The sequence below is a fragment of the Melanerpes formicivorus genome, unplaced genomic scaffold (genome assembly GCF_026170545.1).
Source record: "Melanerpes formicivorus ecotype bairdi unplaced genomic scaffold, bMelFor1.0.p_v2 SCAF_67, whole genome shotgun sequence".
NCBI lineage: Eukaryota > Metazoa > Chordata > Aves > Piciformes > Picidae > Melanerpes > Melanerpes formicivorus.
Genome location: NW_027142419.1, coordinates 2,237,924 through 2,265,055, shown reverse-complemented (window position 1 = coordinate 2,265,055; position 27,132 = coordinate 2,237,924). Strand labels below are relative to the sequence as shown.

At 58.8% G+C, this 27,132-nt stretch overlaps 1 protein-coding gene across 3 annotated transcripts in view; it reads left to right on the top strand.

Moving 5' to 3' along the window:
• Positions 1-26,085, top strand: part of USP48 (ubiquitin specific peptidase 48) — a 69,549-nt gene extending 43,464 nt beyond the window's left edge. For 2 of the 3 annotated variants that reach the window (XM_068162773.1, XM_068162772.1), the window contains exons 15-27: positions 505-576; positions 6,965-7,089; positions 8,238-8,360; positions 15,441-15,502; positions 16,529-16,639; positions 17,317-17,447; positions 18,612-18,718; positions 21,533-21,637; positions 22,790-22,945; positions 24,011-24,136; positions 25,095-25,143; positions 25,581-25,607; positions 25,705-26,085. In XM_068162773.1, coding sequence (XP_068018874.1) covers positions 505-576; positions 6,965-7,089; positions 8,238-8,360; positions 15,441-15,502; positions 16,529-16,639; positions 17,317-17,447; positions 18,612-18,718; positions 21,533-21,637; positions 22,790-22,945; positions 24,011-24,136; positions 25,095-25,143; positions 25,581-25,607; positions 25,705-25,727 — 1,217 coding nt within the window. In that variant the 3' untranslated portion in view covers positions 25,728-26,085. The remainder of the gene's footprint in view (positions 1-504; positions 577-6,964; positions 7,090-8,237; positions 8,361-15,440; positions 15,503-16,528; positions 16,640-17,316; positions 17,448-18,611; positions 18,719-21,532; positions 21,638-22,789; positions 22,946-24,010; positions 24,137-25,094; positions 25,144-25,580; positions 25,608-25,704) is intronic. The other variant, XM_068162774.1, reaches the window with a different exon arrangement.
• Positions 26,086-27,132: the final 1,047 nt, after the last annotated feature.

Here is a 27,132-nt window from a genome sequence, read left to right as displayed (position 1 = left end):
CTCCCTTTGTGGGGCAGCATCTGGTTTAGATCAGCATCCCCAAGGCAGAGAGTGGACTCCTATTTTGCCAGGGAGGTTTCTGCTCCCCGCGCTCTTACCTCAGCTTTTGTGTTTAGGTCGAGCCGGAGATCTCTGGGAGCCCTGAACCCCTGTGGTGGTTTATCTGTAACAAATGTGGCCTCTGTAATCTCACAAAGGCCCAGCTTGTGCTGCCTGCACTTCAAAGCACTCCTACAGTGGCCTGTGGGCTGCAATCCTGCCCGCCCAGGGGCCGAGACATTTGAGAAGAACAAATTCCCTCCCAACATCTCCCTGGGGCTCAGGGTTTTGCTGAGCTTTGAAAGGCAGCCACACTCCTTTCCCCCCCCCCCAAAGCTTTCCCCTTCCCCCTTGGCAGGGGATTTGCTCACTGCCAGCTTCTTGATCCCTTCCTTGGGTTTGGGTTTGTTGCTGTGGTTTTGCTGTTGTGCTGTTTGTTGGTGTGGGTTTCTGTTCTCTCCGTAGATGAATCAAGCGAAGAGAAGAGAGAGGAGGAAGAGGAGTTAAATTTTAATGAAGACATCGTGTGCCCACATGGTGAGTCCCTCTGGGGGCTGCAGCTGAATGTGGCTGTTGTTGCCCACTGTGCTCTGGGCATGAACCTCAGAGCCCTTTGCTCCATCTCGGGGCCACCACAAGTAGTCACTGAGGGCCACGGGCTCCGTTCTCCTTGGCTTGGCCTTTCTCCTCAGCAGCCTTGGAACTTTTGTTTGTAAGCACTGCCTCAGCAGGCCTGGAAGCTGGAATGCTCTGGGAGATGCTGGGGCTGGGGATTGGGAGCAGCTCTTCCTCTCCCTGACAAATCAGGGAATTGTTTGGCTTAGAAGAGAGCTTGAGGACTCCAACCCTCAGCACTGCCAGGGCACCGCTCAGCCATGGCCCTCAGCACCACATCTCCACAGCTTTGAGACCCCTCCAGGGGTGGGGACTCCCCCACTGCCCTGGGCAGCCTGGGCCAGGCCTTGACAGCACTTTTGGGGAAGAATTATCATCTGATACCCAAGCTAAACCTCCCCTGGGGCAACTTGAGGCTGTTTCCCCTTTGGGAGGCTGTTGGGCTGCTTGAGCATCAGGGGAACTAAGAGGGCACAGCAGCTGGCTGGGGGAGAGCTGGGAGATGTTGCTGCAGGTCTTCCCACCCCAATTGCTCCCCAGAGCACACAGTCTGCCCTGGCCACATTTTGAGGTGCTCAGAGCAGGGCCTTGAAGCTGTCTGAGATGATGCAGTGGTGAATTTGTTTGCCATGGAGTGACAGAATGGTTGGGAAAGACCTTTTGAGAGAGGATCCCAGAATTGTTTGGGTTGGAAGAGACCTTCAAGGTCCTCAAATGCAACCCTGACCCCAGCCCTGCCAGGGCACCACTGAACCATGGCCCTCAGCACCACCTCTCCAGGGCTTTGAAAGCCCTGCAGGGCTGGGGACTGCACCACTGCCCTGGGCAGCCTGAGCCAGGCCTGGACAGCCCACAAGGGGAAGAAACTTTTCCTCATGTCCAACCTAAACCTCCCCTGGTGCAACTTGAGGCCATCTCCTCTTGCCCTGTGGCATCTTCCATGGGAGAAGAGCCCAAGCCTGGCTCCAGGCTCCTTTCAGAGAGCTGCAGTCAGCAGGTCTCCCCTCAGCCTCCTTTGCTCATTTTCCCCCTCCCTGCCAGGGCTGTGGCAAGCTGCTGGCTGCTGTTTCCCAGGGCACAGGGTTAGTCTGCAGCTTGGTAGATGGAGTCCCCACCCAAGTGGAGCTGTGGGTAGGCAGGATCAGAAGCTGGTAGCCCTCTGCCCTCCTGCCTCTCCTCTCTGCCCCCCTGTGTCTGGCCTGCTGTGGGGGTTTGTGAGCTTGCAGATCTGAAGGACAGAATTGTTCCTCCAACCTAAACCTCTCCTGGTAGCATTGAGGCCATTTCCTCCTGTGCTGTCGGGGCTGGATTCACTCAGCTCCAAACAGAGCAGGAGGGAGCCGAGATGCTGCCTAAGGAAGCAGCTGCAGCAAGGGTCTGCAGCCTCTTGGAAGCTGTGAAAGCAGGAGGAGAGGAGCTGGTGGTGTAAATCAGTCAAGGTGGGAGCTGAGAGCATCCAGTGGTTGCCAGGAGAGCAGCAGCACTTCCAGCCGGGGGAGGCACAGGCCCAGGGTATCGATTCCCCAGCCTGCTGTGCTGTGGTGTCCCTTTACATCAGGTGGTGACCTGCTGCTAATTGTTTTGCTAAGTGATGCTTCATTAGCCACAGCCTTCCCTACCCTGCTGCTTCAATCCCCTCTCTCTCCCTCCTTTCTCTCTCTCTCCCTCCCTTCTCTCTCTCTCCCTCCCTTCTCTCTCTCTCCCTCCTTTCTCTCTCTCTCCCTCCCTTCTCTCTCTCTCCCTCCCTTCTCTCTCTCTCCCTCCCTTCTCTCTCTCTCCCTCCCTTCTCTCTCTCTCCCTCCCTTCTCTCTCCCTCCCTCCCTTCTCTCTCCCTCCCTCCCTTCTCTCTCCCTCCCTCCCTTCTCTCTCCCTCCCTCCCTTCTCTCTCCCTCCCTCCCTTCTCTCTCCCTCCCTCCCTTCTCTCTCCCTCCCTCCCTTCTCTCTCCCTCCCTCCCTTCTCTCTCCCTCCCTCCCTTCTCTCTCCCTCCCTCCCTTCTCTCTCCCTCTCCCTCCCTCCCTTCTCTCTCCCTCTCCCTCCCTCCCTTCTCTCTCCCTCTCCCTCCCTCCCTTCTCTCTCCCTCTCCCTCCCTCCCTTCTCTCTCCCTCTCCCTCCCTCCCTTCTCTCTCCCTCTCCCTCCCTCCCTTCTCTCTCTCTCTCCCTCCCTCCCTTCTCTTTCTCTCTCTCCCTCCCTCCCTTCTCTTTCTCTCTCTCCCTCCCTCCCTTCTCTTTCTCTCTCTCCCTCCCTCCCTTCTCTTTCTCTCTCTCCCTCCCTCCCTTCTCTTTCTCTCTCTCCCTCCCTCCCTTCTCTTTCTCTCTCTCCCTCCCTCCCTTCTCTTTCTCTCTCTCCCTCCCTCCCTTCTCTTTCTCTCTCTCCCTCCCTCCCTTCTCTTTCTCTCTCTCCCTCCCTCCCTTCTCTTTCTCTCTCTCCCTCCCTCCCTTCTCTTTCTCTCTCTCCCTCCCTCCCTTCTCTTTCTCTCTCTCCCTCCCTCCCTTCTCTTTCTCTCTCTCCCTCCCTCCCTTCTCTTTCTCTCTCTCCCTCCCTCCCTTCTCTTTCTCTCTCTCCCTCCCTCCCTTCTCTTTCTCTCTCTCCCTCCCTCCCTTCTCTTTCTCTCTCTCCCTCCCTCCCTTCTCTTTCTCTCTCTCCCTCCCTCCCTTCTCTTTCTCTCTCTCCCTCCCTCCCTTCTCTCTCTCTCTCTCCCTCCCTCCCTTCTCTCTCTCTCTCTCCCTCCCTCCCTTCTCTCTCTCTCCCTCCCTCCCTCCCTTTGTCATTATTTCTTTACCTTCTCTCTCACCCCCAGTTCTCTCTGTTCTACTGAGCTCCCCTTTGCAGGCACCAGTTTCCCTGCCAGGCATGCTCCACCTTGTTCCAAGAGAGGTGCCCTGAATGAGCAGCATACCTCCTGGCCATCAGGGCAAGTCCAGGATGTGGAGTCAAACCTGTGAGGTTTGGTAAAGCCTGGGTTTAAAGCAGCTGCTTTGAGCACTTAGCTGCTTTCCAGAGCCTCTCAGAGTGTTTCCCAGCCCTTTCAGGCTGCTGCTGTGAAACAAAAGCAGGCAGCGTGGTGCTGAGGCATTCTCTGTGGCCAGACATGGTGAAAACAGGGCAAGAGGCCCCTGCAAATGTTGTGCTGCTGAATCACTGCTTGATCTCTGCCTTTGGGTCACATCACAATAAATAATGATTAAGTCTGGGGGCAGATGGCAGCCCTTGGAGCCAGCCTCCCATTGCTGCCTGCAAGCAACCTTCCCACCTTGAAAATTCCCCTCTGGAGCCTGTCAGCCAAGCTAGAGCCCTGGCCACTGCAGCCTTCACTTTGCTGTGGAGGAGGAAGTGGCTGCTGCCATGGGAAGGCTCTGGAAAAGCCATCCCTGTGCCTGTGAGGTCTGGCTGCCTTCCAGCAGTGCCAGCCAGGCATCCCTGCAGGAGTCCCTCGGCTTCTCTGCTGCAGTTTCTCCCTCCCTGCTCAGGAGCTGCCTGACCTCAGCCAGGAATTCAAACCCCTTTGATGTCAGTGCCCAAAAGGTGTCCCCTGGCCAGCAGGAGGGGGAAGCAGGGTCAGCAGCAGCTCAGATCCTCTCCTCCCAGATGGCCAAGCGCTTGCTCCCCGCACCCAGCTCCCACCTCCTTCTCTCCACAGCCTATTAATCTGTTTTCATTAATCACAAGATGTCAAGGCACTTATTTGTACAAGCTCCCCCCCCCTCCCCAAGCCTTGCTGGCTCTGGAAAGCAGCCTGGCCCTGCCTCCTCATATGGTGAAGCTGGGCCACTTGGCTGGGCTGGCTGAGGCACAAGTGGCCGAGTGCTTGCCGAAGCGGCTCCGCTCGACCTTTGTTTACTGGAGGGAAGAGCAGGAGGGGAGCCGCTGCTATTTTTTCCTCCTCAGGGCTGGCAGAGGTTCAGGCCTGGCTGCAGGGGGCTGAGGAGCTGCTTGTCATGTTAAAGAGCTGCCAGAGGGTGGGGAGGAAGGAGCCTTTCCCCCTCATCTTCTCCTTGGGATGTAGAAATGCAGCTAGGGAAGGATCCTGCCCCTGGCTGGCTGCCCTCAGCGCTGCCACTGTTTGCTTCCCTCTTGCTGGTGGAACCCATGGTGAAGGCCAGCAGTGATCCTGGGCTGGATCAGCAAGAGTGGGAGCAGCAGGTCCAGGGAAGTGATTGTCCCCCTGTACTCAGCACTGCTGAGGTCACAGCTTGAGTGGTGAGTGTGGGTTTGGTGCTGCAGCAGGTCCAGAGCAGGGCTGGGGAGGAGCAGCTGAGGGAGCTGGGGGTGTTCAGCCTGGAGAAGAGGAGGCTGAGGAGAGACCTCATTGCTCTCTACAACTCCCTGAGAGGAGGTTGGAGCCAGGTGGGGGATGATCTCCCAAGGAACCAAGGTATAGGACAAGAGGAAGTGGCCTCAGGTTGCCCCAGGGAAGGTTCAGGTTGGAGGTTAGAAGAAACTTCTTCAAGCCTGGCCCAGGCTTGAGTCCCCATCCCTGGAGGAGCTTAAAAGAGGCAGAAATGTGGTGCTGAGGGCCATGGCTCAGCCCCAGCCTTGGTAGAGTTAGAGAGTGGTTAGACTCTGTGGCCTCAAAGATCTTCTCCAGCCCAGACAAGTCCATGGTTGTCTGTCCCCAGCCTGCTGCAGTGCCTGTTCCCAGCCCTGTGACCCCACACAGCTCAGCCATGCCTTGACTTCCCAGCTGCTGTCCCACAGGGACCTGTGGCTGAGTGTTCCCCTTGGTGACTGTCAAGCCCTGTCAGCTTCTCCTTCTTTCCCAAGCCTTGTTTGTCTGCTGGAGCCCATGTGCTGGTGTGGATATGTGTGACCACGAGCTGGAGCAGGACCTCTTTGCTGTGGCTGTCACTGCAGGGGCAAATGGGTCATGCTGAGAGCTTTGGGAGGCTGTTGGGCTGCTTGAGCATCAGGGGAACTAAGAGGGCACAGCAGCTGGCTGGGGGAGAGCTGGGAGATGTTGCTGCAGGTCTTCCCACCCCAATTGCTCCCCAGAGCACACAGTCTGCCCTGGCCACATTTTGAGGTGCTCAGAGCAGGGCCTTGAAGCTGTCTGAGATGATGCAGTGGTGAATTTGTTTGCCATGGAGTCACAGAATGGTTGGGAAAGACCTTTTGAGAGAGGATCCCAGAATTGTGTGGGTTGGAAGAGACCTTCGAGGTCCTCAAATGCAACCCTGACCCCAGCCCTGCCAGGGCACCACTGAACCATGGCCCTCAGCACCACCTCTCCAGGGCTTTGAAAGCCCTGCAGGGCTGGGGCCTGCACCACTGCCCTGGGCAGCCTGGGCCAGGCCTGGACAACCCTCAAGGGGAAGAAATTGTTCCTCCAGAAATGTCCAACCTAAAGCTCCCCTGGTGCAACTTGAGGCCATCTCCTCTTGCCCTGTGGCTTCTTCCTTGGGAGAAGAGCCCAAGCCCCACCTGGCTCCAGGCTCCTTTCAGAGAGCTGCAGTCAGCAGGTCTCCCCTCAGCCTCCTTTGCTCATTTCCCCCCTCCCTGCCAGGGCTGTGGCAAGCTGCTGGCTGCTGTTTCCCAGGGCACAGGGTTAGTCTGCAGCTTGGTAGATGGAGTCCCCACCCAAGTGGAGCTGTGGGTAGGCAGGATCAGAAGCTGGTAGCCCTGTGCCCTCTCTGCCCTCCTGCCTCTCCTCTCTGCCCCCCTGTGTCTGGCCTGCTGTGGGGGTTTGTGAGCTTGCAGATCTGAAGGACAGAATTGTTCCTCCAACCTAAACCTCTCCTGGTAGCATTGAGGCCATTTCCTCCTGTGCTGTCAGGGCTGGATTCACTCAGCTCCAGACAGAGCAGGAGGGAGCCGGGATGCAGGCTAAGGAAGCAGCTGCAGCAAGGGTCTGCAGCCTCTTGGAAGCTGTGAAAGCAGGAGGAGAGGAGCTGGTGGTGTAAATCAGTCAAGGTGGGAGCTGAGAGCATCCAGTGGTTGCCAGGAGAGCAGCAGCACTTCCAGCCAGGGGGAGGCACAGGCCCAGGGTATCGATTCCCCAACCTGCTGTGCTGTGGTGTCCCTTTACATCAGGTGCCCTCTCTGCCCTCCTGCCTTTCCTCTCTGCCCCATGTGTCTGCCCTGCTCTGGGGGTGGCAGATCCAAAGGGCACTGAACTCCTGGTTGGGATTTTTTTTGGTCCTGCCTAAACAAGGAGAAGATGAAGAAGCTGAAGGTGACTTTGTGCTCTTTTGTTGCTGACACATGGGCATCTACCCCCCGCTACCACCACCAGCACCTTTATACCCTGAGGTATCTCTTCCATCTCCTGGGGGCCGCTGAGCGCAGCTCTTCCCTTGGCTCTCTCCCCGCAGGTGACCTCTGCATCTCGGAGAACGAGCGCAGGGTGGTTTCCAAGGAAGCCTGGGAGAAGCTCAAGCAATATTTCCCCAAGGCCCCCGAGTTCCCGAGCAGCAGAGAGTGCTGCTCCCAGTGCAAGGTACTGGAGTGCCAGCTGGGGTCTGTTGACTGCCAGTAGCGTGGTGGTGTGCCGGGGCTGAGCGTGACTGTGCCGTCGCAGGGGGCTCCAGGCGGTGGCCTGCGGTGGGGGCTCCAGGCGCTCTCGGCAGCAGCCTGCAGCGGGGGGCTCCAGGTGGCAGCCTGTGGCAGGGGGCTCCAGGTGGGGGGCTTCAGGCGGTGGCCTGTGGCAGGGGGCTCCAGGCAGCCTGTGGCAGGGGGCTCCAGGTGGGGGGCTCCAGGCAGTGGCCTGTGGCGGGGGGCTCCAGGTGGGGGGCTCCGGGTGGCAGCCTGCGGCGGGGGGCTCCAGGTGGGGGCTCCGGGTGGCAGCCTGCGGCGGGGGGCTCCAGGCAGCCTGTGGCGGGGGGCTCCAGGTGGGGGCTCCAGGTGGCAGCCTGCGGCGGGGGGCTCCAGGCAGCCTGCAGCGGGGGGCTCCGGGTGGCAGCCTGCAGCGAGGGGCTCCAGGCAGCCTGCGGCAGGGGGCTCCAGGCGGGGGCTCCAGGTGGCAGCCTGCAGCGGGGGGCTCCAGGTGGGGGGCTCCAGGCAGCCTGCGGCAGGGGGCTCCAGGCGGGGGCTCCAGGTGGCAGCCTGCAGCGGGGGGCTCCAGGTGGGGGGCTCCAGGCAGTGGCCTGTGGCAAGGGGCTCCAGGTGGGGGGGCTCCAGGTGGTGGCCTGCAGCGGGGGGCTTCAGGTGGGGGGCTCCAGGCAGTGGCCTGTGGCAAGGGGCTCCAGGTGGGGGGGCTCCAGGTGGTGGCCTGCAGCGGGGGGCTCCAGGTGGGGGGCTCCAGGTGGTGGCCTGCAGCGGGGGGCTCCAGGCGGCCTATGGCGGGGGGCTACAGGTGGGGGGCTCCTGGCGGCCTGGGGCAGGGGGCTCTGGGCGGTCTGGAGCGGGGGGGCTCCAGGCAGGGGCTCCAGGCGGCATGGGGCGGGGGGCTCTGGGCGGCCTGGGGCAGGGGGCTCCAGGCGGGGGCCTCCAGGCGGTGTCCTGCGGCGGGGGGCTCCAGGCGGCCTGGGGTGGGGGGCTCCAGGCGGGGGGCTCCAGGTGGCCTGGGGTGGGGGGCTCCAGGCGGGGGCTCCAGGCGGCCTGCGGCAGCAGCTGAGGCTGTGGAGGTAATCTCACTGTTCTGTACAGATTCTGGAGCGTGAAGGGGAGGAGAATGAAGCTCTGCACAAGATGATGGCCAGTGAGCAAAAGACCTCTCTCCAGAACCTGTTCCACGACAAATCAAGACCCTGTCTGGGCAGCTGGCCTCAGGTAGGGGAAAGGATCATAGAGTCACTGAGGTTGGAAAAGACCTTGGAGATCACCAAGTCCAAGCTGTCACCCAACACCTCCTGACAACCAAACCATGGCTCCAAGTGCCACATCCAAGCCTTTCTTGAATACCTCCAGGGATGGGGACTCCACCACCTCCCTGGGCAGCACATCCCCAGGGCCAATCTCTCTCTCTGGGAAGAACTTTCTCTAAACCTCCCCTGGCACAGCTTGAGACTGTGTCCTCTTGTTCTGGTGCTAGGTGCCTGGGAGAAGAGCCCAACCCCCACCTGGCTCCAACCTCCCTGCAGGGAGTTAGAGAGAGCAAGAAGGTCTCCCCTGAGCCTCCTCTTCTCCAGGCTAAGCAACCCCAGCTCCCTCAGCCTCTCCTCACAGGGCTGTGCTCAAGGCCTCTCCCCAGCTCTGTTGCCCTTCTCTGGACATCTTCAAGTCTCTCAATGTCCTTCCTAACCTGAGGAGCCCAGAACTGGCCACAGGACTCCAGGTGTGGCCTAAGCAGTGCTGAGCACAGGGCACAATGACCTCCCTGCTCCTGCTGGCCACACTCTTTCTGCTGCAGGCCAGGATGCCCTTGGCCTTCTTGGCCACCTGGGCACACTGCTGGCTCCTGTTTAGAGGAGGGAGACCAGGGGAGTGTAGCAGAGCTTGGAGGAGGTTCTGGTCATAGAAGTCTAGAATGGGTTGGGTTGGAAGGGACCTTCAAGATCATCCAGTTCCAACCCCCTGCCATAGGCAGGGACACCTCCCCCAGCCCAGGTTGGGATTGCTTCACTCTTCACAATCCAGAAGCTTCTCCTCTGTGGCAGCAGCATGGCCTGAAAGCCATGGCTGTGCACCCAGTGGGCTGAGGACAAACTGTTGCACTGTTGCTGTCCTGCCCCAAATGATTTGCCATGAGGTAGAAACCACAAGAGACCACCAAGAGTGACAGAAGCCTGGAATGGGTTGGGTTGGAAGGGACCTCAAAGCTCAGCCAGTTCCAGCCCCCTGCCATGGGCAGGGACACCTCCCACCAGCCCAGGTGGCTCAAGGCCTCATCCAGCCTGGCCTGGAACCCCTCCAGGGAGGGGACATCCACAGCCTCCCTGGGCAACCTGTGCCAGAGTCTCCCCAGCCTCACTCTAAAGAATTCCTTCCTCATCTTCAGTCTCACTCTCCCCTCTCCTGGCTCAAAGCTATTGCCCTCATCCTGTCCCCACAGGCTCCTCCAATCAGCCCCTCCCCAACCTTCCTGTAGGATATTGAAATGCAGCTCTGAGGTCTCCCTGGAGCCTTCTTCAGGCTGAACAGCCCCAACTCTCCCAGCCTCTCTCCACACAGGAGGTTCTGAACCCTCTGATTATCTTAGTGGCCTCCTCTGGAGCCTCTCCAGCAGCTCCAGGTCCTTCTTGTGCTGGGGGCCCCCAGAGCTGGAGGCAGTGCTGCAGGTGGGGGCTGAGCAGAGCAGAGCAGAGGGGCAGAATCCCCTCCCTGTGCTGCTGCTCTCCCTGCAGCTCAGCACTCAGCTGCCTGCTAGGCTGCCAGTGACCACTGCTGCCTCATGGGGAGTTTGTCATCAGCTCACACCCCCAGATCCTTCTCAAGGCTGCTCTCAAGCCATCCTCTGCTCAGCCTGATGAGTTTTGCTTTTGATGAGTTTTTAGCTCTCTCCCTATCAACTTTTATTCCACCTCAGTGGGAGCTGCCTGCTAATTATGGGGCTCATCAAAAAGCTGGGGACGGAGTTTAGAGCAGGTGTAGTGGGTTGAGAGAAGGCCTAGCTCTCCCTCCCCCACAGCAGAAAGAAACCACAGCTAGCCTTTTGTGAGAGGACAAGAGGTGATGATTTGACCTAAAAGAGGGAGGCTCAGAGTGGAGAGAAGGGAGGAATGTTTGCCCCTGAGGGTGGTGAGAGCCTGGCCCAGGCTGCCCGGAGAGGTGGGAGCTGCCCCACGGCCGGCACCATTCCAGGGTTGGTTGGTTGTTGCTCTGAGCAACCTGCTCTGGTTGCAGCTGTCCCTGCTGAGTGCAGGTTCTTGAACTAGATGACCTTTACAGGTCCCTTCCCACCCAAACCAGTCTGTGACTCTGATAATAGCTCTCTGTGCCCGTGCCAGCGCCGTGTGCCTGGTGCCAAGGTGTGATTGCCCGGTAAGCGCGCTGGCACCGGGCCTGCCGCCGGCACAGAGCAGCTCCTCTGCCAGCAGAGCTGTGGCTGGCCTGCAGTCAGCTCCACAGGCAGTGGCAGCACTGCTGCTGTGCTCACAGCCAGCCCTAGAAGGACCAAGATGGTGGTGGCAGCTTCCCACCACCCTCTGTCTGCTCCAAGAGTAGAGCTGGGGAATGGTTTGGCTCTGATCACAGATCAGAAGAGGTGAGGGCTTGGAAGGGACCTGCAAAGATCATCAAGTCCAAACCCCTGCCAGAGCAGGGCCATAGAATCCAGCACAGGTCACACAGGAACACAACCAGATGGGGCTGGAAAGGCTCCAGAGGAAGAGACTCCACAACTTTTAGGAGCAGCAGGGATCCCTCAGGAATTCCTCCACACAGAGCTCCTCTCAGAGCAGAGCTTGGCTATGCAGCACACCCTGCACTCAGGCTGACTGCAGCTGCTGCACTGCTAAGAGAGAATCACAAACTTGTTTGGCTTGGAAGAGACCTTTAAGCTCCTTCAGTCCAAGCCTCACCCCAGCCCTGCCAGGCCACCACTGAACCATGGCCCTCAGCACCTCCTCTCCAGGGCTTTCAAACCCCTCCAGGGATGGATGGGGACTGCACCACTGCCCTGGGCAGCCTGGGCCAGGCCTTTACGACCCTCAAAGGGAAGAAATTGTTCCTCATGTCCAACCTAAACCTCCCCTGGGGCACCTTGAGGCTGTTTCCCTTTGTCCTATGGCTTCTCCCTTGGTTGAAAAATACCTTTCAGAGCATTGAGTCCAAGCAGTCCAAGCTGATAAGTCTGCTGCTAACCCCTGGCCCTCAGCACCACAGCTCTGCCTCTTTGAAACACCTCCAGGGGTGAGGATTCAGCCAGCTCCCTGGGCAGCCTGGGCCACTCTGAGAGCCCTTACAGTGAAGAAGTTTCTTCTAATGTCTAACCTAAACCTCCCCTGGGGCAACTTGAGGCCATTTCCTCTTGCCCTGTCCCTTGTTCCCTGGGAGAACCAACTCCCACCTGGCTCCAACCTCCTTTCAGGGAGCTGTAGAGAGCAATGAGGTCTCCCCTCAGCCTCCTTTTCTCCAGGCTTAACACCCCCAGGTCTCTCAGCTGCTCCTCTCCAGCCCTCTTCTCCAGACCCTTCACCAGTTTCATTGCCTTTTCTTGGACTCACTCCCCCCCTTCAGTGTCCATCTTGGAGTGAGGGGCCCGAGGCTGAGCCCAGCATTGAAGGTGTGGCCTCACCAGTGCTGTGGCCAGGGGACACAACTCCTGCAGTCCTGCTTCCCATGCAGCCCAGGCTTTTGCCACTGCTCAGGCACAATTCCTGTGTGCCCTGACAGCTGGAGAGCTCAGGGGGGGTTCCCTGCAAACAGGAGAGACAGTCACCCAACACCTCTCCTACTGCTTTCTCCCTGGTACAACCAATGCAGCTCTCCAGGGCTGTCCTAGGCCTTTGAGGCTTCTCAGAGGCCATGGCCCAAGCTGTTGGCTCCTGGATGTCTCCAGGCACTGATTAATGATTGACTCTTTGGTCCTGCCAAGCTGCTTTGGCAGGTGTCTGCCACAGTGGCTCCTCTGTGGGAGGGCAGCTTGCCACTCTGGGTGCCTGCTCCAGGCCTGAGCACATCCTGAGGTTAAGACAGCCATGGCTCAGAACCAGGAGCTCCAAAATCTGCTGAGCTGGACAGCTGCCAGATCTCACTGGTGGTTTTTAAGGGGAGTATTGGCTGGGGCTGCTTTGGTAGCTGAAAATAGGTGATGAAAAGCTGGAGCTCACCACCGTGGCACAGCTCCAGGTGTCACAGGGTCTCTCCAGGCACTGAAGCTATGTCCTCCACTCTCTGAAATGGCTCAGAATCAAGGGAGCAGAGGATCTTTCCCTTGAGCTTTGTGAGTTTTCCTGCTCCAGAGCAGCTGAGGTTTAGGGAAGGAAAAATAAGCAGAGTGGTTGAATGTAGAGGAGAGGGAAAAACCCCACCTGCATTCCTTGGATGTGCTGAATTCTCCTGCAGGAAGATGGAGTGAGCCTGGAAAGCTGTGGTGAGGGTAGGTGAGCATGGAAGGCATCTTGTCACCCAGCTCTTGGCATCTTCCCAGTGAGGGTGGGCAGACACTGGCACAGGCTGCCCAGGGGAGCCCTGGATGCTCCCTCCCTGGAGGTGTTCAAGGCCAGGCTGAATGAGGCCTTGAGCCACCTGGGCTGGTGGGAGGTGTCCCTGCCCATGGCAGGGGGCTGGAACTGGCTGAGCTTTGAGGTCCCTTCCAACCCAACCCATTCCAGGCTTCTGTCACTCTTGGTGGTCTCTTGTGGTTTCTACCTCATGGCAAATCATTTGGGGCAGGACAGCAACAGTTTGTCCTCAGCCCACTGGGTGCACAGCCATGGCTTTGAGGCCATGCTGCTGCCACAGAGGAGAAGCTTCTGGACAGACTGAAGGAGTTGGGACTGTTCAGTCTGGAGAAGAGAAGGCTCTGAGGTGACCTCATTGTGGCCTTCCAGGATCTGCAGGGGGCTCCAGGAAGGCTGGGGAGGGACTGCTCAGGATCTCAGGCAGTGATAGGCCTAGGGGGAATGGAATGAAGCTGGAGGTGGGGAGATTGAGGCTGGAGGTGAGGAGGAAGTTCTTCCCCATGAGAGTGGTGAAGCCCTGGAATGGGTTGTGCAGGGAGGTGGTTGAGGCCCCAGCCCTGGAGGTGTTTAAGGCCAGGCTGGCTGAGGCTGCTCCAGTGTGGGGTGTCCCTGCCCATGGCAGGGGGTTGGAACTGGCTGAGCCTTGTGGTCCCTTCCAACCCTGACTGATTCTATGATCCTATGCTATGATTGTGAAGAGTGAAGCAATCCCAACCTGGAAGTGAAACATTTGCTCCTGGGAGTTATTTCTGTTGGAGGAGTAAACACATCCTCTTGACAGGAAATTGATTGATTGATCATACTGGGAGCAAATTCCATCCCCAAATCCAGCTGTTGGATCTGTTAGGAGAGGACCAGGTGACAGAAGGAGAGGAAATGGCCTGAAATTGTGGCAGGGAAAGCTCACAGTGGATATTGGGAACAATTTCTTCCCTGCAAGGGTGGTCAGGGGTTGGAAGAGGCTGCCCAGGGAGGTGGTGCAGTCCCCATCCCTGGAGGTGTTTAAGGTGGGGGTTGGTCTTTTCTCCACAGTCTCAGGTAATAGGAGAGGAAATGGCCTGAAATTGTGCCAGGGGAGGTTTGGGTTGGGCACACCTCAGTTCAGGAAGGAGGTTGACTTGCTGGAAGGTGTCCAGAGAAGGGCAAGAAAGCTGGGGAGGGGTCTGGAGCACAGCCCTGGGAGGAGAGGCTGAGGGAGCTGGGGTTGCTTAGCCTGGAGAAGAGGAGGCTCAGGGGAGACCTTCTTGCTCTCTGCAACTCCCTGAAGGGAGTTTGGAGCCAGGTGGGGGTTGGTCTCTTCTCCCAGGCAGCCAGCAGCAGAACAAGAGGACACAGTCTCAAGCTGTGCCAGGGGAGGTTCAGACTGAAGGTTAGGAAGAAATTCTACACAGAGAGATTGGCCCTTGGGATGTGCTGCCCAGGGAGGTGGTGGAGTCCCCATCCCTGGAGGTGTTCAGGAGGAGACTTGATAGGCTGCTTGGTGCCATGGTTTAGTTGATTAGGTGGTGTTGGATGATAGGTTGGATGCCATGATCTTGATTGTCTCTTCCAACCTGGTCTGGTCTATTCAGAACAATTTCTGTCCTGCAGGAGTGGTCAGGGACTGGCACAGGCTGCCCAGGGAGGTGGTGGAGTCCCTGTCCCTGCAGGTGTTCAAGAAACCTGTGGCCATGGCACTTGGGGATGTGGTTTAATAGCTGTGGAGAGGCTGGGCTGATGGTTGGACTGGGTGATCTTGGAGACCTTTTCCAACTAAACCAATTCTCTGATTCCCTGAAACGAGGGAGGTGGGGGTGGACTCACCCCAGCACCCCTGGAGGGGTACAGAGATTCAGCTGCTCTGGACCTTGCGGCGTGGGGGAGCCTGGGCCTCTGGGGGCTGGGCTGGGCAAGGGCCATTTCCTGCTGTGAATTGGAGGTAATTGGATCTAAAGCCAAATTAGCTTTGTAATCAACACGAGATTAGTAATGCAAGTGCTCGGTGCTTGAGCCCAAAGTACTTGGCCTTGGCTTCCCCAGCGTGCTGGGATGAGGTTGTCATGGCAAATGCGGAGAGGGCTGGAGGGGAGCACCGCGCCGAGCAGGCAGCCCTGAGCAGGCAGCGCCGAGCGGGCAGCCCTGAGCAGGTAGCCCCGAGTGGACAGCTCCAAGTGGGCAGTGCAGAGCAGGCAGCCCTGAGCAGGCAGTGCCGAGCAGGCAGTGCCAAGGCAGGCAGCCCTGAGTGGGCAGCGCTAAGCGGACAGCCCTAAGCAGGCAGCTCCAAGTGGGCAGTGCTGAGCAGGCAGTGACGAGCAGGCAGCCCTGAGCAGGCAGTGCCGGGCAGGCAGCCCTGAGCAGGCAGTGCCGAGCAGGCAGTGCTGGGCAGGCAGCCCTGAGCAGACAGTGCCAGGGCAGGCAGCCCTGAGCAGGCAGCACCAGGCAGGCAGCCCGAGCAGGCAGTGCCAGGGCAGGCAGCCCTGAACAGGCAGCGCCGAGCAGGCAGTGCCAGGGCAGGCAGCCCTGAGCAGGCAGCGCCGAGCAGGCAGTGCCAGGGCAGGCAGCCCTGAGCAGGTAGTGCCGAGCAGGCAGCGCAAGGCAGGCAGCCCTGAGCAGGCAGTGCCAAGCAGGCAGGGCCAAGGCAGGCAGCCCTGAACAGGCAGTGTCGAACAGGCAGCCCTGGGTGGGCAGCCCTGAGCTGGCAGCACCAAGCAGGCAGGGCCAAGGCAGGCAGCCTCGGGCAGGCAGCACCTCCTTATTGTTGGGTTAATTAAACAGAGCCTGTTTTTGTTGCCCCTTCCACCTGCAGGAGACAGATGAGCTGTACATTGTCTCACAGTTCTTCGTGGAAGAGTGGAGGAAATTCGTCAGGTAACTTGGCTGGAGGGGCTGGGGCCTTCTTCATTGCCTTTTCTTCTCTCTTGTGGTGGGGAGGAGGAGGCTGGAGGTAAGGATTTTGCTTCACCTGCAGGGCTGTGTCCAGCTCTGGGGCCCCCAACACGGGGGGAACTTGGACCTGCAGGAGTGGGTGCAGAGGAGGCCCCAAAGATGGTCAGAGAGCTGCAGAACCTCTGCAGTGAGGCCAGGCTGGGAGAGTTGGGGCTGTTCAGCCTGGAGAAGAGAAGGCTTCAGGGAGATCTTAGAGCTGCATTTCGATATCTGAAGAGGGGTACAGAAAAGCTGGGGAGGGACTGTTCAGAAGGGGCTGTGGGGATAGGCTGAGGGGCAGTGATTTGAAACTGGAGCAGGGCAGAGTTAGGTTGGATGCCAGGAGGAAGTTCTGCACAGTGAGGCTGGGGAGGCACTGGAACAGGCTGCCCAGGAAGGTGGTTGAGGCCCCATCCCTGGAAGCATTCAAGCTCAGACTTGCTGTGTCCCTGGGCAGCCTGCTGTGGTTGGAGGTGTCCCAGCTGAGTGCAGGGGGTTGGCCAAGATGCCCTCTGGGAGTCCCTTGCAGCCCTGTGCAGTCTGCAGCTGTGCGGTTACCTGCGCCTGGCCCTCCTGGCAAGCAGGAAGCTGATTCCTGAGGGCTTTTATCAGCTGTAATCCCTTGTAAGAACCCACATTTCCTTGTTTGCTGTCTCTTGCCCAGATGGTCAGATTAGATCCCTAACCTGATTAGTTTTTTCATCTGTCTGGAGCTGTACCCTAGGCCAAGGGCACCTCTCAGTCCTGGCTGCGCAGGCCGCTGCGGGTAGGAGCTGGCAATCTCTGCCAGAGCAAGGAGTTGGCTGTGCAGGAACGCGGAGCTGATTTCCTCCTCCCTGAACGTTCCCTGTTGGAATGCCTCCTGTTAATACCCACCTGCCATCTCTCCTTGGCTGCCTGCAGAGCTGTGGGGTTTGGCTGCCAGAGCCTCGGGCAGGCTTTCCAAAGCGCTCTCCTTTCCCCGCGCAGGAGGCCGACGCGCTGCAGCCCCGTGTCCTCGGTGGGGAACAGCGTCCTGCTCTGCCCCCACGGGGGCCTGATGTTCACCTACGCTTCCATGACCAAAGAAGACTCCAAACTGTGAGTTCCTTCTCTTCACGTGGGTGCCTTCACCTCCTGCTGAGCCCCAGGGGAAGGCCCCCAGAGGCTCCCCAGCGCGAGGAGCAGAGGCTTTCCCTGCCGACCAAACGAGCGCAGATGCTTTCCCGGGGCCCACCTAAAGCCTTTCATGCAAGACCAGACCTGGATTGTTGAAGGCTGCTGGGTCAGGGAGAAACACAAAAAGAGCTCACTTCAGCTTGGCTGGTTCCTAACAATAAACCACCCTGTACTCAGCCAGGGGTGGAGAAGCATCCGGCTTCTTTGCCACTAGCTGTCCCCGAGCCTTGCCCCCCGGCGCGCTGGATGCTGGGCTGCAGTTCATGCTCTGGAGCGTTTCTTCTGCAGCGATGCAGAACTAAAAGCAGCAGATCTTCCACTCCTCTTCTCCTCCTCCTCCTCCTCCTCCTCCTCCAGCCACCCTCAGGCATGACTGGAGCAGCACAGCATCACTAATAAGAGGCTGCTGTTATCTTGGGCGTTCAGGCCTCCTGTGTCGCTGGGGCTGGGGGGGGGTTGATTGTTCCTCTGGTTTTTACTCACAGCTTTTCTTTTGGTTCCAGGCTGAAGGGGGGGGAAATAAATGAGAGGGGAGGCTGGTGAGGAGCTGGGGCTTGGCTTTGTCGTGGCATAAAGCACCTTCTTGTTCCTTTGCACAGTATAGCTCTGATATGGCCCAGTGAGTGGGAGAAGATTCAGAAACTCTTTGTGGTGGATCACGTCATCAAGATCAGCCGCAGGCCGGCGGCCGGGGCCGAGCCCGACAGCGCAGTGTTCACCTCTGAGCCCCGTGAGTGCCTCTCCTGCTGCCCTCTCTGCCCTCTCCACCTGCTCCTCAGGGCCAGCTCCCTGGGAAATGGCTCCTTTGGGACTAAAGGGTCAGGTCTTACTGCAGGAGGAAACTTTAGTGTGGCCTTTTGGCACTTAAAGAGGGCGATCGGAGAGCTCGGGACCTGTTGTGACAGGACAAGGGCTGATGGCTTGAGGCCAAAAGAGGGAGGTTCAGACCAGATAGAGGAAGAGTTTCTTTAGACTGAGGGTGGTGAGACCCTGGCCTGGGTGTTCCAGAGAAGTGGGAGATGCCCCATCCCTGGGGACATTCCAGGTGAGGTTGTCTGGGGCTCTGAGCAGCCTGCTCCACCTGAGGATCATAGAGTCATAGAGTTGTTTTGACTGGAAGAGACCTTTAAGACCATCAGGTCCTACTCACTCTACCACCTGAAGCCTGAGGAATGCCAGCAGTGCCTGAAGAGGCTGTTCAGAGCCTCATCCTTCTGATGGCATTAAAGGAGACCTCTCCTGGCAATCTGTGCTGCCATTTCCAAGGGGCTTGGCACCAGAGATGTCTCCCAGGGCAGAGCACCTGATGGGCTGGTCGTGACTTGAAGTCACCACTGATGCCACTGTGGAGCAGTTGGGAGGAGAGGTGGATGTCTGGGGCCATAGGACAGGTGGGCACAAGCCAGAATGAAGCAGGGGCTTTGGTTTCACCCAAAAGGAAGGGTTTGGGCTCCCTGCAGAAAGTCCCAGCAGGGAAGCTGGTGAGAGACAGGCACCATCCCCTTGCTGGAGATGGCCTTGTGCTGGGGCCCTCGTGGGGTTCTTATGATCCCTGTTTGAGGGTGGTAAGAGCCTGGCCCAGGTTGCCCAGAGATGGGAGATGCCCCATCCCTGGAACCATTCCAAAGAGATTGGACAGGGCTCTGAGCAGCCTGCCCTGGTTGCAGATGGCCCTGCTGACTGCAGAGGTCGGGCTAGGTGAGCTCTAGAGGTCCTTTCCCACCCAAACCAGTCTGGGATTCTATGCTCTGTGAGGGGCGGATAAAGAGGGAGCTTGGCAGATGCCCCTGGGTGTGAGATCCACTCTGGGGGAGGGCAGGAGCTTGGAGGCCTTGGGCAGGTGTCTCCAGGGAGCTGGAAGGAATTGATTTGCCTTTCCTGTGTGCCTCCCCAGAGCTCTGCCCAGAGTGCAGAGAGGGACTCCTGTGCCAGCAGCAGCGAGACCTGCGTGAGTACACCCAGGCCACCATCTACATCCACAAAGTGGTGGACAACAAGAAGGTACCAGACAGCTTCCTCCCTGCCTGCTGGCTCAGCCCAGCTCCCTTCCCATTTCCTGGAACCACACCAGCCACCCCAATCATGTCCCTGACAACAGCAGTGACACAGCTGTGGCGGCCTGCCACGGGGCTGGGACGTGCTGCTGGGGGTGATGGGTGGCCTGGGGTGGTGGTGGTGGTGGTGCTGGTGGTGGGGGTGCTGGTGGTGGTGGTGGTGCTGCTGGGGGTGGGCAGGGCTGCTCCTCTCTGCAAGCAAAAAGCTGCAGCTGCTCTGAAAATTTGCTCTCCTCCAGGCTTCCTTTTGCCAAAGGGAATCTCTGCTCCCCCAGGTGCCTTCGTGGCTGCTCTCAGCTTTGGTTATTTTAGGCAAATGTCACCATTCTCTCTCCTCAGCAGGGTGTTACCAGGCTCTACCTGTTCTCCTCCCTCCCCCTCCAGTATTTGTCATCTCCTTTCTTGCTTGCTCAAGTGACATTTAGTCCTGGAGAGAAACAGGCTCTTAACCTCCACGCTGGGGAGGCCACAGTGAGCTTGGAGGTGGTTTTCAGGATCCCTTTGGAAGCTGTGAAGTCTCCCTGCTTTACTGGGGCCTTAAGGCACCACTCTCAGGTCTAGAACTGGTTTCACAGGTAGCCAACAGCTGGTTACAGTGAATCCTCCTCCTTAGGTCTTCTTTTATGCTTTGAGGAGCACCTAAGGCTCATGGCAAGCTCAGATAAAGAGCTTTCAGTAGCTGAAAGGGGTCCAAGAGAGCTGGGGAGGGACTTTGGACGGGGGCTGGGAGTGCCAGGATGAGGACAATGGCTTTGAGCTGGGAGAGGACAGACTGAGACTGAAAATGAGGAAGAGATTCTTGCCAGTGAGGCTGGGGAGACTCTGGCACAGGTTGCCCAGGGAGGCTGTGGCTGTCCCCTCCCTGGAGGTGTTGAAGGCCAGGCTGGATGAGGCCCTGAGCAGCCTGTGCTGGTGGGAGGTGTCCCTGCCCATGGCAGGGGGGTTGGAACTGGATGATCTTGAAGGTCCCTTCCAATCCAACCCATTTTAGGCTTCTGTGTTCCCTGCACCTTTGCACTCTGGGGTTGGGCTTTTTTGCCCAGGGGGTTTTGATTGGTTGTTGGTTTGGTTTGGTTTGGTTTGGTTTGGTTTGGTTTGGTTTGGTTTGGTTTGGTTTTCCTCATGAATTTTCACCTCCCTGCCAGCCCAAGAGAGGAGCTGGAGCCTGGAGAAGTGCAGACTGCTGGGGGCTGGCCAGGTTTCTGCCCTGGCTGTGGAGATGTCCAGCATGCAGCACGGTCCAGAGCCCCCAGGCCCAGGTTTTCAGCCTGGAGCTTGGCTGCCCGGGCTGGCTGCTGGCTGTGGAGCAGGGGGGTGGTTGCTGTGCTCTGGCGCCGGGCAGGACCCTGCTCACACGTGGGGCTGGCAAGAACACAAGCAGCCATTCTTCACCCAGCAGCTGGAGCTGGGGCTGCAGGGAGGGGGCCAGGGCTGGCCTGCCAGGCCCCTTGCTAGGAGGGCAGCCTTGGCAAGATGCGGAGCGCTGCCAGCCGGGGTGATGCCCCTGGCACCTGCTGCTTCCTTCCCTGCTGCTGTGCCTGTGCAAGGCCCAGGGAGCATTTCCCTCCCCCTGACCCCAGCTCTTCCCCCCTTCCCTTCAACCCCCAAGCACCTCCTTCTGCCACTGCCAGAGCGGAGGAAAAGAAGCCAGAGGGGGAGCAGGACCCAGATTTTAACCAGGAAGAGACCCAGAGCAACCTCAGGTCCTGTGGGGTTTGTGTCATCCTCTGGAGCCAGCAGCATGGCACAGCCCTCCTCCTCCTCCTCCTCCTCCTCCTCCTCCTCCTCCTCCTCCTCCTCCTCCTCCTCAGCCACACCAGCATGCCCTGTCCTGCTGTGTGGCCACACCACACCATTGCTTTAGGTTTGGAGACAGCCAGTGCTGATGGTCACCTGTCCACTTGGCTGGGGGGGAGCCTGCCCTCTGCTAGCTTTAGAAGCAGGAGCTGAGCTTTCAAGGCCTCAAGCACCAACTTCTGCCACTGGCAGAGGGAAGCCAGGGCTGTATGGAATCCAGAGGGCTCTGGGGAGGCTCTGGTTGCTGCTGGATGTTTGGGAGCTGGGCTTGCACCGTTTTAATTGCAATTATGGTGACAAGAGAAGAGCTCTGAGGGTGTCCAGCATGGAGAGCTCCACTCCCCTGGGCTCCTGCACACCCTGCCAAAGCCACTGTGGATTCCTGATGCCAAATCACAGCCAGCAAATCCATGGCTCCTGGAGGTGGCTTTCTCCACCCCTGAAGATCCTTTTGATTTCTATATTTGTGTGAATTATTTAGGTTTCATTTACTTACAACCTGCAGCCCCATAAATAACTCTGCTGAGTGCCTCTGGCAGCCTGCTGGAGGCCTGCAGGAGTGTCTTCATTTCCAGCTGATATGCCTTCCCCCTGGCTCAGGGCTTTCATGAGACACTTAGATGAACCAGAGAAGCAGCCAGCTAATGGGGGAAGAAATCAGCCCAGGCCCCTGGAGACCTTCCCTTTTGCCTAGCAAGGGAGGGAAGGTCCTGAGCCACAGGAAGCACCTGTGAGGCACCCCCGAGGCTGCTGCTGCTGAGCCCGATCCCCCTGCGGTGCTGCGCAGCTGGGGAGGGCTGGAGCAGGCTTTGTGGAGCACGTGGAGGGGACCCTGGGCTTGCTCCTGTTTTGCCTTGGGGGGTTGTCAGCTCGAGGGGGAGGCCTGGGGGCCCCTGTGAGCTGTGTGTGGTGCTGTGGCAGCTGCTGGGCCGGTAGTTACGGAGGATGATTTTTGTGACTGCAGGTGATGAAGGACGCTGCTCCGGAGCTGAACGTGAGCAGCTCGGAAGCTGAAGAGGAAAGGGAGGAGAACAAGCCAGAGGGGGAGCAGGACCCAGATTTTAACCAGGTAGAGACCCAGAGCAACCTCAGGTCCTGTGGGGTTTGTGTCATCCTGCACCAGTGCAGGCTGGGAGGTGATCTGCTGGAGAGCAGCCCCCTGGAGAGGGACCTGGGAGCGCTGGTGGACAACAAGTTCTGCATGGGACAGCAGTGTGCCCTGGGGACCAAGAAGGCCAAGGGGGTCCTGGGGTGCATCAAGAGGAGTGTGGCCAGCAGAGCCAGGGAGGTTGTCCTCCCCTTCTACTCTGCCCTTCTGAGGCCTCATCTTGAGTACTGCCTTCAGTTCTGGGCTCCCCTGTTCAGGAGGGACAGGGAGCTGCTGGAGAGAGTCCAGCAGAGGGCTGTGAGGATGATTAGGGGCCTGGAGCACTGCCTGGTGAGGAGAGGCTGAGAGCCCTGGGGCTGATTAGTCTGGAGAGGAGAAGACTTAGAGAGGATTTAATAAATGTATATAAATATCTGAGGGCTGGGGGTCAGGAGGGGGAGGGGACAGGGCCAGGCTCTGCTCACTTGCTCCCTGTGACAAGGAGCAGTGGATGTAAGCTGCAACACAGGAGGTTCCACTTCAACACCAGGAGGAACTTCTTGCCTGTGAGGGTCCCAGAGGCCTGGAGCAGGCTGCCCAGAGAGGTTGTGGAGTCTCCTCTGGAGCCTTTCCAGCCCTGTCTGGATGTGTTCTGTGTGCCCTGAGCTAGACTGTATGGTCCTGCTCTGGCAGGGGGGTTGGACTGGATGATCTCTTTGGGTCCCTTCTAACCTCTGACATCCTGTGGTCCTGTCCTCTGGAGTCAGCAGGATGGCACAGCCCTCCTCCTCCTCCTCCTCCTCTTCCTCCTCAGCCGCACCAGCGTGCCCTGTCCTGCTGTGTGGCCATACCATGCCATGGCTTTGGGTGTGGAGAGCTCCAGTGCTGATGGTCTCTTGTCCACTTGGCTGGTGGGAGCCTGCCCTCTGCTAGCTTCAGAAGCAGGAGCTGAGGTTTCACAAGGCCACTCCTGGGCTGCCCTCAGCGCAGCCTTTGGCTTCCCGAGGGCCTGCTCCAGCGCTTCGCCTCCTCCCCCGCAGGCCTGGGGCACCACCAGCTTGCATTTCCCAACCAGTGTGCAGCTCCTGATTGATGGAATACTGTGTTTTATCTTCTTCTGCCTCTTCTTTGCAGGCCAATGGCAGTGCCAAGCGCCAGAAGGTCTCCCACCAGAGCTATGCCAGCTACCAGAAGCAGGGCATCAGGAGGAGCACCCGGCACAGGAAGGTGCGAGGGGAGAAGGCACTGCTGGTGTCTGCAAACCAGACCCTGAAGGAGCTGAAAATACAGGTGAGGAGCTGGGCAGGGCTGCCTCACTCAGCCTGCAGATGCTGCATACCAGGTTGGGTGGGATGTTGATCTGCTGGAGGGTTGAAGGATCTACCTGGCCAAGCTGGATGGATGCATGGATGGATGGATGGGCTGAGGGCAATGGGCTGAGGTTCAACAAGGCCAAGGGCTGGGTCCTGCACTTGGGTCACAGCAACCCCAGGAAGGCTTCAGGCTGGGGACAGAGTGCCTGGAAACTGCCTGGTGGAAAAGGACCCTGGGGGTGCTGACTGACAGCAGCTGAAGATGAGCCCAGGGGGTGCCCAGGTGGCCAAGGAGGCCACCAGCAGCCTGGCCTGGATCAGCAGTGCTGTGGGCAGCAGGAGCAGGGCAGGGATTGTCCCCCTGGACTGGGCACTGCTGAGGCTGCACCTCAAATCCTGGGTTCAGTTTAGGGCTCCTCACTCCAAGAGGGACATTGAGGGCTGGAGCAGGTCCAGGAAAAGGCAATGAAATAGGTGAAGGGTCTGGAGAAGAGGGCTGGGGAGGAGCAGCTGAGGGAGCTGGGGCTGTTTGGAGAAAAGGAGGCTGAGGGGAAACTTGGCTATCTGCAATTCCCTGGAAGGAGGCTGGAGTGAGGTGGGGCTTGGTCTCTTCACCCAAGGAAGAAGCCATAGGACAAGAGGAAATAGCCTCAAGTTGGCCCAGGGGAGGTTTAGGTTGGCCATGAGGAACAATTTCTTCCCCTTGAGAGCTGTTCAGGCCTGGCCCAGGCTGCCCAGGGCAGTGGTGCAGTCCCCAGCCCTGCAGGGGTTTGAAAGCCCTGGAGAGGTGGTGCTGAGGGCCATGGTTCAGTGGAGCCCTGGCAGTGCTGGGGTCAGGGTTGGACTGGCTGAGCTCTCCCAACCCAAGCAGTTCCCTGCTGCTAGTGCAGCGCTCTGGGGTGAGCAGCCAGCAGGTTAGGAGCATGCTGCGGGCAGGGGCAGGAGGGAGAGGGGCTGCAGCCTGCTGTGTGGGTGGGGTTGTGCCCCTGGGCACAGCACTTCCCTGGGCACACAGTCAGCCTGTCTCACTCTGTTGGCACAGATCATGCATGCATTTTCAGTTGCTCCCTTCGACCAGAACCTCTCCATCGACGGCAAGATCCTGAGCGACGACACAGCCACGCTGGGCAGCCTGGGAGTCATCCCCGAGTCTGTCATCCTGCTGAAGGTACCAGGGGGCAAGCTGGGCACTGAACCCAGCAGAGGATGGGCACTGCTGTGTGCACAGCCAGAGAGGAGGCACCTCAGTGGTGCAGGTGAAAGCCACCCCCCCGTGCTGGACCTGCCCAGCCAGTCGCCTCTGCTCCGGCTAACGAACTCCTCCTGCACCTCCTGCAGGGAGGAGGAAAATCCACTTGGGTTGGGTTTGGAGGAGCATTTGTGAGCTGCATTTTGCTGCTCAGCCCCAAATGTGGCTGAATTAGGGAGGGAGTCCCACACACACACACATACTCTTGTTCTCAGATGATATTTGGGCTGGAGATCTCTCCTGAGAAGCAGCACCATGACCCCGGCGTGCTGGGGTTGGCTCTGCTCTGCTCAGATCCCACCTGCAGCACTGCCTCCAGAGCTGGGGCCCCCAGCACCAGGGTGTTGAACTGTTGGAGCAGGGCCAGAGGAAGCCACAAAGATGATCAGAGGGCTGGAGATATCCTCCCCTGTGGGGACAGGCTGGGAGAGTTGGGGCTGTTCAGCCTGGAGAAGAGAAGGCTCCAGGGAGACCTCAGAGCAACCTTCCAGCACCTGAAGGGGCTCCAGAAGAGCTGGGGAGGGACTTTGGGCTGGGAGTGCCAGGCTGAGGAACAATGGCTCTGAGCTGGGAGAGGGGAGACTGAGACTGGAGATGAGGAAGAAATTCTTGGGAGTGAGGCTGGGGAGACTCTGGAATACATCACCCAGGGAGGTTGTGGCTGTCCCCTCCCTGGAGGTGTTCCAGGCCAGGCTGGATGAGGCCCTGAGCAGCTTGGGCTGGTGGGAGGGGTCCCTGCCCATGGCAGGGGGTTGGAACTGGCTGACCTTTGAGGTCCCTTCCAACCCAACCCATCTGGATTGTGTGATGCTGTGCCACCCCCACCCCAGAAGCAGCTCCCTCAGCCGTTCACCCCCTGCCCACCTTCCCTCCCCAGGCTGATGAACCCATTGCAGACTACGCAGCCATGGACGATGTGATGCAAGGTGAGGGCTGGGCTCAGGCTGGGCTCAGGCTGGGCTGGGACACCCAGGAGGCTTTAGGGGGGCAGGGAAAGCACTGCTGTGAGTCTGGGAGGTGCACTGGCAGCTGAGCATTGTGTTGGGTTTGGGGTTGTGATGGTGGAATGTGGAGATGCCAGGCACAGGACCAGGCCTGCCCAGGGGGGTGGTGGAGTGCCCATCCCTGGGGGTGCTCAAGAAACCTGTGGCCATGGCACCTGGGGATGTGGGTTGGTGCCCATGGTGGTGCTGGGTCGAAGGTTGGACTTGGATGGTCTTGGAGGTCTCCTCCAACCCAAAGAGTCCTGTGGTTCCATGATGTCACTGAGTGGGAGATTTGGTGCTTGGAAGGGCAAAGATCTCGTGAGGAGCAACTGCCAGGAGGCTGCTAACCCAACAATTCTCCTTCCCCCCCCTTGCAGTTTGTATGCCTGAAGAAGGATTTAAAGGTGAGTCCAAGGCTTTTCCCCCAGAGCCCTCTGCATTTACCCCCAGGCTGCCTTTTATCTCCCTCCCATCACCTGCTGCCTGTTCTTCTCTCCTCAGGGACTGGTTTACTTGGACACTGATGTTTTGTTTTCCATGAGGAGCAAGCAGAAGGGAAGAGGATTTTAACGTGGGTAGGGCATTAAAAGCAAAAAAAAACCAACCAACCACCAGACAAAAACCAAACCAACCAAGCTGGATCCAGGACTGAAACTCTTTGACTCTTCCAGAAGGCAGAAACCCATTTTGAAATGACTGCTCCCCAACCTTCCCCCCCCCCCGCCCCCCCCCTCCCACCCAACCCCCCCCCCCAGAAAAACAAACAAACCCCATGCCTTATGTCAAAGCAGATTGCACTGAAGGACAACCCTGCCTTGGAGAGAGCCTGCCCAGGCTTGTATTTAATAAAGCAAGAGGAAGCTGGGAGGAGGTTTGGCAGCAGCCAGAGCGTCTCCTGTGTGCAGCCAGCAGCCCCGCACCGGCCCAGGAGGGGCTGGGACCCCCCCCCCCAGGCCCACCTCAGTGTCACCTCCAGGGGCTCTCTGACCTCCAGCAGCTCAGCCCAGCTTCCATCCACTCTGGCCCAGCCTGGAAGTCAAGCAGCTGGGATGCAGGAGGAAACATCTAAGCTCTGCCAACCCCCCCCCAGCCCTCCCCCCAGACCCCAGACTTCCTCTCTCTAACCCCAAAGGCTGCCCCCCAGCAGGGGAGGGGCTGGGGAGCTGCTGCCCCTTCAGCCTCCTTTCGCTTCCAAACCTTGAGGCGTTTCCCAGACCCTCCTCCTGCTCTCTCTGAAGTGGTTCTTAGCAACCTGGAGGCATTTTGGCCACTTTCACCATCTCTGCCCCCAGCTGGGGCCTGCCAGGAGTGCTGACAGCCTGGGGAGTTGGCATCTTCCCCCTGGGAGGAGGCTTTTGGGGGTGGTTTGTCCCCCCTCTAGTCTCCTGTTTACAGGCATGCTCTCAGAATTGTTTTGCTGCTGCTCACTTCTGGAGCCCCCAGCCAGCCTCTGTGCCCTGCTGGGGGCAGGAGCAAGTGAGCTGCTTCCAGGCTGCAGGAGAAGAGGGCCCTGCCCTGTGGAGGTCCCTCCCTAACAGCACAGCCTGGTGCCCAGGGGCAGGTTGGTGCCACAGGAGCTGGCAGAGGCTGGCAGGAGGTTGGGGCTGTGAGGAGATGAGTGGCACACAGCTCCCAGCCCAGAGGCTGTGCTGAGTGTTGCCTTGTACCCCAGGAGCTGTGCTGGGGCTCTGCAGCCTCTTCTTGCCCCTCTCCTTTTTGGCACCTCCTCCTCTTCTTCTTGATCCTTTCCTCCTCTTCTTCTTCTTCTTGACCCTTTCTTCCTCCTCCTCTTCTTCTTCTTGACCCTTTCCTCCTCCTCTTCCTCTTCTTCTTGACCCTTTCCTCCTCCTCTTCCTCTTCTTCTTGACCCTTTCCTCCTCCTCCTCTTCTTCTTCTTGACCCTTTCCTCCTCCTCTTCCTCTTCTTCTT